At 39.3% G+C, this 12,083-nt stretch overlaps 1 protein-coding gene across 9 annotated transcripts in view; it reads left to right on the top strand.

Moving 5' to 3' along the window:
* The window catches only part of RAI14 (retinoic acid induced 14), a 183,390-nt gene that overhangs the window by 142,774 nt on the left and 28,533 nt on the right, over positions 1-12,083 (top strand). For all 9 annotated transcript variants that reach the window (XM_069096109.1, XM_069096104.1, XM_069096110.1 and 6 more), the window contains 2 exons: positions 3,457-3,545; positions 10,487-10,551. In XM_069096109.1, the coding sequence (XP_068952210.1) occupies positions 3,457-3,545; positions 10,487-10,551 (154 nt within the window). The remainder of the gene's footprint in view (positions 1-3,456; positions 3,546-10,486; positions 10,552-12,083) is intronic.

Raw genomic sequence — 12,083 nt, forward strand, 5'->3', positions numbered from 1 at the left:
GGGGGGGGGGGCTCTGGACAACGGCTTTCCAGAGTTTCACCTGATGAAATCACAGAACATTTCTCAAAGTGAGCCCCAAAACAAAGCCTCAAATCAGGGTTTATATACCCTTCTCCTGGCTCAGAGAATGTAACAACCTTATTGACTCACTGGCCAATCCAGAAGTATCTACTGAAAAACAAGCCTCCCACCCCAGGCTCCAGGTGCACTTTAGCCTAGGGGCAGGGAAGATCTTCAAATTTACATTCCCATTACACTAGGGTATCTTCCTTCTTCCAGTCACCAAGGTTCTCACCCTCAGGATCCTCAATTCCTTCCTGTTCACTCACACTATATATCCAGTTAGTTGTTAAATTTTTTCATTTCTGTCTGCTCAGTGTCTTTCCCATCTCTCCCCTTTTCTCCATCTTGGTGCTATCCTCATCGCTGCTAGCCTCCCAAATGGACTTCATATCTCAGATCTCTTTCCTCTCCAATCCTATCTTCCTCAGAGCTGAAAATGATTTTTTTCCCCCCACATCAGTCAAAAAACATTCATCTATGGGCAGCTAGGTGGCACAGTGAGTAAAGCGCGGGCCCTGGAGTCAGGAGGACCTGAATTAGGTTCTGGCCTCAGACACTTAATGCCCACACACAAAAAAAAAAAACCTAGCCATGTAACCTTGGGCAAGTTACTTAACCCCAATTACCCTTCAAAAGGCAAAAAAACCATTCATCTAGCACTTATTACATGTAGGGTGCCATGCTTAAGGATTCAGAGACAAAAGTGCAAAAGAGTACCTAAATCGTATACTTGACATGTCATTTCCTTACTCGGTAGATACCAGTGAATCCCAGTTAACTCTAGGCTCAAATATTATTTCACTTCTAACTCATCCTTTAAAAATGTCTGTTACTGTGTAAGTTTTATAATAGCATAACAGTACATGTTTGTAATTTTGGAATAAGTAAATAAACATGTTGGTGGTTACATGCTGAATTTTTTTTACTGATGGGGTACATAATTACAAAATAGTTGGAGACCATTGCTCTAGCTGATTCTACTTGGTTGTGAGACTAAGAAATAAGACTTGTTCTGTCTGGAGGTTGGATTTGACTTAAGTAATTAGAGAGGTGTTAATCTTTGATATATCTTCATCTTCGATGCAATATTTATATCTTAAAACTTTGTAGTGGGGAAAGGACAAGATTTGTGTGCAAACCTACATGAAAACAAAAGGATGGATTAGCTCTGCTGTTTCCAATCTTCAAGCATTTTTTTTGACCAAGACATAGAAATTTACAACTCAAGAACTGAAAATAAGCATCTACTTAATATTTCATTGGATTTCCTGAACACTGAATTTATAGAAAATCTTCTGTGAGCCACAGAACCTTGAGAACCTAATAAATCATGAAGCTTATTTTAAAAATCTTTTGTAAAGTAGTTTCATGTATATATGTTTTTTTTTATCACATTTTGTTTAATTAACATGATTTATTGGAGAAAATGAAGTGACACCAGGATGTTGCTTTGCTTGCTGGAAGCAATCCCCGTTCCTCAGACAGAGAAGGCTAATCTGGTCCTTTTGTACGATTCTTTCTCTCCCCTCCTGTGAGGAAGTGCCCCAACTATAAATTTGTCACCTCTGCAGAGATTATAGTAATGCACTAGTTCTTTCAGGTCCCAGGAAACCATGTACTTTGCTGGAAAAGCCGCTTCTTAAAATAATTCTGAGGCCCTCCTAGGGTGCTTTACTGTAAACCTTGGAGATGTGAGCAGTAATAGAATCCAAAAAGATCTGGAACAGTATTACTTCAGAGTGCTTCCCAGACTTCTCTCCACCTTCACACTGCTACTGATAATCTGGAATAGCCTTGGAGTTGATCTCCAGTGTGACTTAGGATCGTTCTTTCAGCCTGTCCCAAATACAGCTGCATTTTTTGTTTGCTAAGATAATTGTTTTGGCCTCCTGATAGCATCCCTTTAATGACCCATCCAAAGTGGGGAATTTGGTTTATAGATCTATCAAGTAAAGGGAATGTGCCTTGTGTATTCAGAGGATTAATCATCTGCTTCTAATGCTTGTGATCCTTATGATGGTAACTTGAGAGAATGTTGATTAGGAAAGGTCTTTGGCACCCTTATAGACTTTTCTCTGTCACCAGGGGAAGAAGAAGTATGACTGTAAGAGAATCAGAAAGAAGGGAAGTTTAGAAGTAAAAGAGCTAGCTGCTTTTCCTTCCTACTCCTTCCTTTAACCCCTGAGGTCTATGGCACAGCATTCACCTGGGGATTGACAGGACAGCTGAGACCAACTGTGGATTTGGCCCCAGAGCATTCTGCAGCCTCTGTGCCCTATCCCAACCACTTCTTCTAGTTTTGAGGGGGCAAAAGAATTAGGTAGCAACAGGACTTACCAAATATACTGCTGAACTTGCAGTGGGGAGATCAGAATTTGAGTATCACTTCAGATACTTACTGGCTGTGTAGCCCATGGGCAAGACATAAACTCTTGGTACTTGGTTTTCCTTGTCTGTAAAATGGAAAAAATCCTTATTCTGCCTAGTTTACAGAGGCAACTAGGTAGTTCAGTGGACAGAATGCTAGGCCTGGAGTCAGGAAGACCTGAGTTCAAATCCACCCTCAGATATTTATTAGCTGTGTGTCTCTGGGCAAGTCATTTAACCTCTGTTTGCCTTAATCCACTAGAGAAGGAAATGGCAAACCATTCCCCTATCTTCACCAAGAAAACCCCATGGATGGTGTTGACATGCTGTGTTCCACAGGATCATGAAGATTTAGACACAACTGAACAGCAACATCCTAGTTTACATTATTGTGAAGAAAGAGATTTTCCAACTGTAAAGTATGACATAAATATGAAGTATCTTTTTAAATTAACTTGCATTAGAATTTTACATTTAGAGGCAGCTAGATGGTACAAGGAATAGAATGGCGGACCTGGAGATAGGAAGACCTCAGACACTCAGTGGCTGAGTGGCAAGTCACTTAACATGTCTGCCTCAATTTTTTCACCTGAAAATGGAGATGATAATAAAAGCACATATCTCCCAGGGTCGTTGTAAGGATAAAAGTTAATATTTGTAAAAGTGCTTGGCAGACTTTTGAAGTGCCATATAAATGTAGTAGTAGAAGTAGTAGTAGTAGTAGTAATAGCAGTAGTAGCAGCAGCAGGAATAGTAATAGCAGTAGTAGTAGTAGTAGTAGTAGTAGTAGCAGCAGCAGTAGTAGTAGTGGTAACAGCAGTAGCAGCCGCTGCCACCAGGCCATCATTGTCGTCATCAATCATCATCATCATCATTGTTGCTTTCTACAGGTTGGAGCCCTTGTCATATTCCTCTTGTCAATAGTCCTGGGGAGGTTGGGAAGAAGAATATGTCTTATGGGGAAAAGGATGATTTTTTTCCTGTGAAATGGATAACTAATGAAGCTCTTGGTGCTTCCTTCTTTAGTTTCCACCTGGCTGCATCAAGAGGGCACGTGGAGTGTCTCAGGGCCATGGTTACACATGGAGCGGATGTGACAGCACAAGATACTGCAGGTACATTTTCCTCATCATTAAATTCCAGCAAAATGAAATATTTGTTGTTTAGTTGCCTAGATTCTTTTGGCACTTTTTTTTTTATTGTTCTCTTTCCATAGCAACTGTATTCTTAGATCTGTTTTCATTTTATATCTCGTTATTAAGTTGAAGTTATTAGATTTTGAATATTTTTATTAGAGGGATAAGAAGAGAATGAATAAGTTTATTTTTAGTTCTAAAAAGCATTCTAAAAAGTTCTTTATTTTAGGTATAATACTGTATTGATTTTCCATGTTCTATCTACAAAATTATCATTTACTGTAATATAAAGGAAATTGGATCATATATATGTAGTCCAACCTGTGATTGTATATACAAATGGAAGATAGTAAAGAAATCGTCTTGTTTTGAATATTAGCACAATGTTCTTGCCATACTGGGTGAGATCCATCCTCTAATTGGACCCAGTATTCTGTCTCTGATACAGGCAATATTCACACTATGTGTTGCCTAACTGGCAGAATCCAACGCTAACACAGCATAGACTGATTATGTGTCCGTGCTCCTTTTCAAAATTTTAATTTCTTGAGCCAGATTGGCCACCGTCTACTGTATATCATCACGCACATTGAGTTTCCAGAACTTTCATGTGATGGGTGACTAAAGCATAGAATTGCAGAGTCAGAAAGGACCTTAGAGGTTAGCTAGTCAGATCCATGCCTTCATCTGCATCTGCATCCCCATGCAACATCCCTAGCAAGGAAGTACTCATCTGCCACTTGAAGGCCCACAAGATGGGGAGCTCAGCTCCTCCTGAGGCAGCTTAGTTCTGGAACACAATTTTCCCTTGGGGGTGGGGGGGAGGCAATGTTTGTCTCTTTGCAATTTCTACATCGTGCTTTTGGTTCTATCTTCTGGGACAAAGAGAAACAAGTCTGGTTCTTGCATGTGACCTCCTTTTAAATACTTAATGAAAGCTATAATCCCCACTCTATCTTCAAGTGTTATCTTCCCCAGATTACTCTCTCCTGCAGCAAATCCTTCCAGGACATGGTTTCTAGCCTTCTTAGTCAACCTCTTCTGGACTCACCAGAACTTAAAAACATCCTCCAGATGTGACTTGAGCAGAGTAGGCACAGTGAGATTGTTACCTCCCTCATCCATTTCCTTTTTGTCCCAGACATAGCTAGTTGTTATAAATATAAAATAACATCTACAAAGCCCTTCGCACAGTGCCTGGCTTACAGTAGGCACTATTTCAGTGCTTGTTCACTTAATACGCAGTTACTTGTGTGTTTTCTTCCCCGTTAGATTGTGATCTTCCTGAGAGCAGGGGCTTCATTTTGTTGTTTTACCAGCGCTCAGCACAGTGCCTGCAACATAATAGCTGTTTGGTAATGCTTACTGACCTAAGACCATGTTAGCTTTTTGAACTACAAGGTGAAACAGTCAACTTAGATTCAGGTAACAGTTCACTGAAATCCTAAGAGCTTTTTCATATGAACTGTTTTCCATGCCTCCTGTTTTGTACTTTTTAAAACCCAACTGTGCAGCTTTACATTTTTCCCTGTTAAATTCCCTATAAAAATAAATAAAACCTTATTTAGTTCAGCCCCTAATTCTGGCATTTGGAATACTTTTGGAGTTCCTGGTGTGTTCTCTGTTCCTCTCAGTTTCATGTCATCTCCGGGATTTGATAAGTATGCTTTTTATGTCCTCGTCTGAAAATGATGTGTAGAACAATATCCAGAACACAGCTTTGGGGTATAGCCCTAAGTTCTCCTTTGAGTTCTCTCTCTCTCACATACACACACCCCACTCCCATGCAGACTCAGACAACCGATGCCTCTTCTTGATCACCTGCTTACAAAGCAACCATGAGGAACTACAAGCTTTCTGATGGATCATTATGGCTAACTCAGACCAGGGAGCTATGCTTAGCAGAATCAACTGGGGATTCTCATTGTCTCTTCTTCTTGAATAATGTTCTCCTCTTATAGCTAAGGAAATCTTCCTATTAGCTTTTGAATGACCTGTGAGTGTCTTCTTTTATTCCAGTATTGAATATAAACTCTGAGAGGATTTGCTTGATTGACCCAGCCCAGAACCATCATCCAGTCCACAGGTCTTCGTATTGTCCACATAAATATCATAGAACACTGTTTCAAATGAATCCCTTGCTAAAGTCCAGATGCCCTAGATCCATGACATTTCTTTGTTACTAGAGGCAGGGATGTGATGATAAATGTTTAACAATCAACTCTCCAATTTTAAAAAAGTATATACCACATACTTTTTTAAGTTTAATCTTTATTGCTGAGACCTTCAAGTCTAGATAATCAAACTCTGATTTGTAGCAGTTTCTAAGGTAAAAATACTCACACTGAAAATTTAATAGTCTGAGTAGGATCCAGCTCCAGCACACCCCTGTCACTAATGGGCTAATAACCTTGTCAGTAATGTATATGAGATTAGTTTGGCAAAACTTCTTCTTGATGAACCTATCTGACTCCCAAAGATCAACATTGTCCTTTATAAATGCTTGTCAACCATCCCTTTAATATATTTTAGAATTTTGCCAGGAATCTAAGGCAAGCTATCTGTACCATAATTTGAAGATTCTGTCTCTTCCCATTTTTGGCATTTTGAGTGACTTTTGCTCTCCTCCAGCCCTATGATAGCACCTCATATTTTTTCACCAGTTATTTCAGGGCTACAAGTTATAGTTTGTTAGTATTTGGTGACTGAACTCATTGAGACTGGTTAGGTGATCTCTCACCTTAAGTAGCTTGCGTTTTAATACATTAGCCATTTTTTTTTCTATCCCCAGTTCAAAAATCATTCTCCTTAATAGGAAAAAAAAAATCCACTTCAAGTCAGTGAACACAGCGCTTTCTGGGTCCTAGACTCCATATTCATCACTGGGGATACAAAGACAAAAGTGAAAATAGCTCCTACCTTCAAGGAGTTTACCTTCCATGAATGGAGAAATATGTATGTAGCAAATTCATAGTGGTATACTAGAGGACCAGGCTGTGAACCAATGTAATAATTGCTTCCGAGTATAAGGGTTTTGATCATAAAGTAGACATTTAGCCAGCGCTCCAATATTTTTAGAAGACGTGAGGTAAAAATGGAGGTAAAATGTAGCAATAGGGGCAGTTGGGTAGGTTTGAGAAAATCTTGGAAATACTGATGTTTGAGGTAGCTAGGTGGTGCAGTGAATAGAGCACCAAGCCTAGAGTCAAGCAGACCTGAGTTCAAATCCAGCTTCAGATATTTACTAGCTCTGTCACCTTGGGCTTATCAATTAACCCTGTTTGCCTCAGTTTCCTCATCTGTAAAGTGAGCTGGAAAAGGACATGGCAAACCACTCCTGTATCTTTGCCAAGAAAACCCCAAATGGGGTCACAGTCAGGCTCAACTGAAATGACTGGACAGCCACAACAACTGTGACTCTGAGCGAAGGCCCTGAGGGCTCCAAGCCTGGGGTGTCAAACATTCCTTCATGTGGCCTCAACCAGATTAAAATGTAATTGGGAAATATTTAACGAGAAATAAAAATACAATAAAACATGGATGATATTACATTTAAAAAAAAAATTAAAACACCGATGTTTAAAATACTGAAATAAAAGCATCCAAAGGGGATTGTGGAATCTCCCCCCAGAGACCTTCTAAGTGCTTCTTTGGCAATATTCCATAAAGTTTAAAATGTATTTATGTTTTTAGAATATTGTTATTGTCTTCTGAATTTCCTTTCTAGCCTAGAAAGTATTTAACAATGTATCATTTAATACCCCATGGACAGACAGGCACTCTTGAGAACTTTTTGCTTTATAGTATTTTTGCTTTGGTCTGAGCAGTAAATGGACAGCCTACCCATTTGTCCCTACTGTGGCGTGAATCTCCATTTTTACCTCATGTCCTCTGAAAAGGTAGGAGCACTTGTTAAATATCTACTTGTTGGTCAGTGTCCCTGCAATCAGAGGCACTTACTGCATTGGCTCCATTTGGGATTTTCTTGGCAACGATACTGAAGTGGTTTGCCATTTCCTTCTTCAGCTCATTTTACAAATGAGGAAACAGAGGCAAATGGGGTTAAATGACTTACCCAGGGTCACACAGTTAGTGTCTGAGGTCATATTTAAACTCAGATCTTTCTGGCTTTAGGCTCAGTGCTCTATCCCCTGAGCCACCTAGCTACCCACAAATTTACTTCATATGTATTTTATATACATTTCTCCCTTCATAAGATAAATGGCCTATAGTATTTCTGCCTGCTCATATTTACTATCATACCTTTGGGGATTTGATTCATAGTCAATTTTTTAAATAACCTATTTACTCCTAAAAATGAAACACCTTCTCTTTTCATGCCTTTGCATTCTCTCCATCAGACAGTTAATTCTGTCTCAGTTTCCTCAGAGGTCTTATCCAGTCATGGCTATAGTTTGACACGTGCCTGGAATTTGAGAGTTAGGCCTCCTTTGTCCCTTGGTCCTTTCTGGTTCTCAGATTGTGATTCTGGCATTTAATGATCGGCAAAGCCTCTGGTCAGAAATAGACTTGGTTCTTTCCCAGTATTGGAGGAACTACTGCTAGAGTGCAATTAAAGTAGATTGCCTTGTTTCTAATAAAATCACTTCCTTGTGGGTCAGTCTGCAGTTGTTCAGGAGCCAGACTCATGCATTCAGTGCCTTATTACCAGGAGAGTCCATCAGTAAAACAGCTATTCTCTTTGGAGAATTTTACATTCTGAAAGATCTGGGTACATTAGTAGTAAAAGACATCGTTTTCCAGGATAATACTGTACAGGGAATGGAATGTGGGCCTGATTTTAACTCTAGATTTAATTAGTTGGGAGGTAGCAAAGGCCCCTAGGGATGCCATTTATCCTGCCTGTAAGGGAAAAAAAAATTCTATCACTGAAAACTAGAGGATGGTTCCCACCTCAGAGACACATCACATTGACATCTAGGCATGGTTTATAAGAAAGTCTTTCCTATTTTATTTTATGGTAACTATCTATCTTTGAAGAAGTGTGATTTGTTTTTAAAGAGGCAGAAGAAGATGGTGGAGGTTTTTGGAAGAGCTTTTGTCCACAGCCTGGAGAAAAGTTAATCCTTTTCATACAAGTTCATTTGTTCCTTCCTTCCTTCCTTCCTTCCTTCCTTCCTTCCTTCCTTCCTTCCTCCCTCCCTCCCTCCCTCCCTCCCTCCCTCCCTCCCTTCCTCCCTTCTTCTCTCCTTTTTTTTCTCTTTTCCTTTTTTCCTTTCTCCTTTCCTTATTAAATTTTTAAATCCAACTTTGTTTAGGACTTACAATACATGTCCCCATAGAAACAATGTTATAAGTGATGGCCAGGATCCTTGGCCAACCCATAAGACCTTATTGAAGCCTTCTTATAGCTGTATTCATATGACTAACTTGAGTTCTAGGTCCCGGAGCAGGGGGCTATGAAGTGCTTGTTACTTAGGAAGAGACAGAACACTCGTGCCTTTGCTGGTGGCAAAACTGACCTCAGGCAAAATCTTTAAGTGAATTTTAGCTTTGACACCTACCCTACTACTTACGTTTCTCAACTTTAGATTCCCTAGCTAAGCCCATTTTGTCAGCATTTTACAGAAACCAGCCGTTTTTCCCAAAGGGTGCCTTGTTGCAAAATTACCTCCCTCTTCTCCCTCTTATGTCAGCTTGGTGTGAGGAAGAAAGTAATGTGAACAATCATTCATGCTAACTTGGGAATGACCGACAGGTTCTTAAATCTTCCAGGCTCTTAAATCTCAAATATCCTAAGAAATAGAATTGACTCAAGTTTACCTACACAGGAGTAAGTTGATTCAACTTCATGCAGCTTTCCAGGGAAGAGTCTTGTGATAAATAGCTGAGTTCATTTTGGGGATCAATGTTTATTGTACTAACTGCAATCAAAAAAGCAGTTACATTAAGAAAAATTTTTGAGGGCAGATTTTTGTAATCCAAGAGGATTTCAAATTTGCAGAATTACAGGCAAAGTAATGAACTGAGGAAAACTTTCAGACAACGTGGGGGAAAGATTTGGTAGAAGTTAATAGATAAATAAATGGCTTCTAACCAGAACTCTCCTCCCCCCAAAACACACCCACACCACTTTCCCTAAGATGTTCCTGATTTTCAGTCTCTTTTCATTGATTTAGAACCCACATTCTGTTTTAGCTTCCAAGTTTATTCTTTTTTTTTTTTACAAGGTTTAGGGGTTCCTAACTAAAGAGATAGAGCAGGGATTGTTGCTTGTCATTTCCAAGTCAGGTATTGCCTTCTATTTTGAGGTCAGCTATACTCAATAATACGTATGAATTGGCATAAATTATAAAACGGTAATAACTAGCATGTAAGTATTGCTTAAAGCTTGCAAGATGATTTTCAAATATCTAGTTTGATCCTGATATCTACTCAATAGTAGGTGTTATTATTATCCCCACTGAGGAATTTGAGGCAGATAGAGGTTAAGTGGCTTTTCTGGGGTCACACAACTAGTCAGTGTTTGAGGCTGAATTTGGACTCCAGTATTCGTAACTCCAGGTCCAGCACTCTATCTACTGTATCATCAATTTTTTCCTATCATCAGCAGGAATGGAGAGTGTAAAAGTAGGTTTTCTCTATAGAAAGTTATGAATTCATGGCATGCTCCTAAATTGCTGCTTTTGAGTGGTTCCTAATGAATGAACAGGATGCTCTGTGTTCCATTTCATTCCCACACTTCCCCTTTCATCCCCACCACATACGTTCTTTCTGTCACCTCTCCAGGTACCAAGTAGGTAGGTATGCCCTTTATCTGAAGATGAACAATTCAGCCTTTGTTGCTGAAAATCTTATGAAAATCTAATTTCCTCATAGTTGCCTTCATTAGGAGATAAGCCAGGGATTTGAAACATGTGCAACGTGCAATGTTTGTGTTTTATTTTTTACTCATTCAGGACACAGTGCTTTACACCTGGCAGCCAAGAACAGCCACCCTGAGTGCATCAAGAAGCTTCTTCAGGTAAAGTAGTGAAACCTTTAAACTCTTCCTTTTATATATATTTGTTTTGAGTTTTTTTGCTTAGAAGTTCATATTATTTTTTTTTCCTTCAAGGCATCTTAGTTAACTGCTTTACCTTTTTCTATAATCCTGTTTAGTGCAGAATAATTTCCTGAATGCTATCCCCATAGCAACCCTACGTGAGTAAGAATAAGCCCCAATCCAAATCTGGTACACCTTCCTGGTGCTTGGATTAATTCCACAACCCTCTTTGCCCAGTCCTTTTTTCCCCTTTTTCCTAAGGGAAGGACAAATTCAGAAATATTCTCTATCCAAAATAGCCAGAACAGTTTGTAGATTCCTTCTCCTGTATCTCCCTGTCCTTAACCCTTTAACCAGCTCATTAATTCTCTTTTGGAACTGTCAGACACTATTTCCTTAATTCTTATAGGAACAGATTCTAGTACTTTGACTTTTATAGCTAAGGGCATGGTGTTCTTTCTTTGAGTGGGTGGGGGGGAGATAATGTTAGCTCTGATTTGGTAGTCTTACCCAAAAGCTTATGACTGAGTTTAAAGCTCAGTCTTTAATGACTCTAAATGGCAGTACTGATAGTGACATCCAGCTGTGGCTGGTCATATTGCATCCTAGGCATTTCTACTAACACAGGAAAGAGTTTGGCTCCGTGAAGACCAACAAAATATTTGTTCGTAGTGAGTGCTTATTTGTTGTCTCTCCCTTCACAGACACCATTTGGCATCAGGCATCTTGCAGTAATTTAGCTTTGTATTTCTCATGCAAAAGTCCAGTCACATTCTTCAACTTGTCAGGGTCTGGTGATCACACAGCTTCTCGTCTTGCATTACATGATGCAAGCTGCTCTCTGGGTGCCAGGAATGCTTAAATTTAGCAGGTCTTTGAAGCTAAATTCAAGAACAGCAGATTTATATCTTTGATATTTTTTTGGTGCTGTTTTCTCCTGAATGCAGTTAAAATAAAAGCTTCCATACCGATGCTGTTTGAGACCAGGAGCAGTCCAGGAGAATATAAACTCCTTGGGAGCAAAAACTTGCATTTTTGTCTTTACATTCCCAATGTGGAAGAGTATTTTACTCATTCATTGTAGATGGTTAATAAATATATATATATATTGAATTGCATTTTACCTGGATCTATAACCATGGTCACATCTGGATTCAGTCATTCAACAATCAGTAAACATTTATTAAGTACCTATTTCTTGTTGTTAAGTCATTTAGATCATGACTGACCCCATTTGGGGTTTTCTTGGCAAAGATACTAGAGTAGTTTGCCATTTCCTTCTCCAGCTCGTTTTATAGATGAGGAAACCAGGGTAAGCAGGATTGAGTGACTTGCCCAGGGTCACACAGCTAGTAAATATATGAGGTCAGATTTGAACTCAAGTCTTCTGACTCCAGGCCCAGGGCTTTATGCCATTGTGCCACTTAGCTGCTCCAGTAACAACAGCATATCCCAGAAAATATGTTAATTCTAGGTTTAAATAAGTCCTTCCTCTGACAATACTATTAATT

The sequence above is a fragment of the Petaurus breviceps genome, unplaced genomic scaffold (genome assembly GCF_028583685.1).
Source record: "Petaurus breviceps papuanus isolate PSGF00001 unplaced genomic scaffold, PetGlider_PUasm1.0 229, whole genome shotgun sequence".
Lineage (NCBI taxonomy): Eukaryota > Metazoa > Chordata > Mammalia > Diprotodontia > Petauridae > Petaurus > Petaurus breviceps.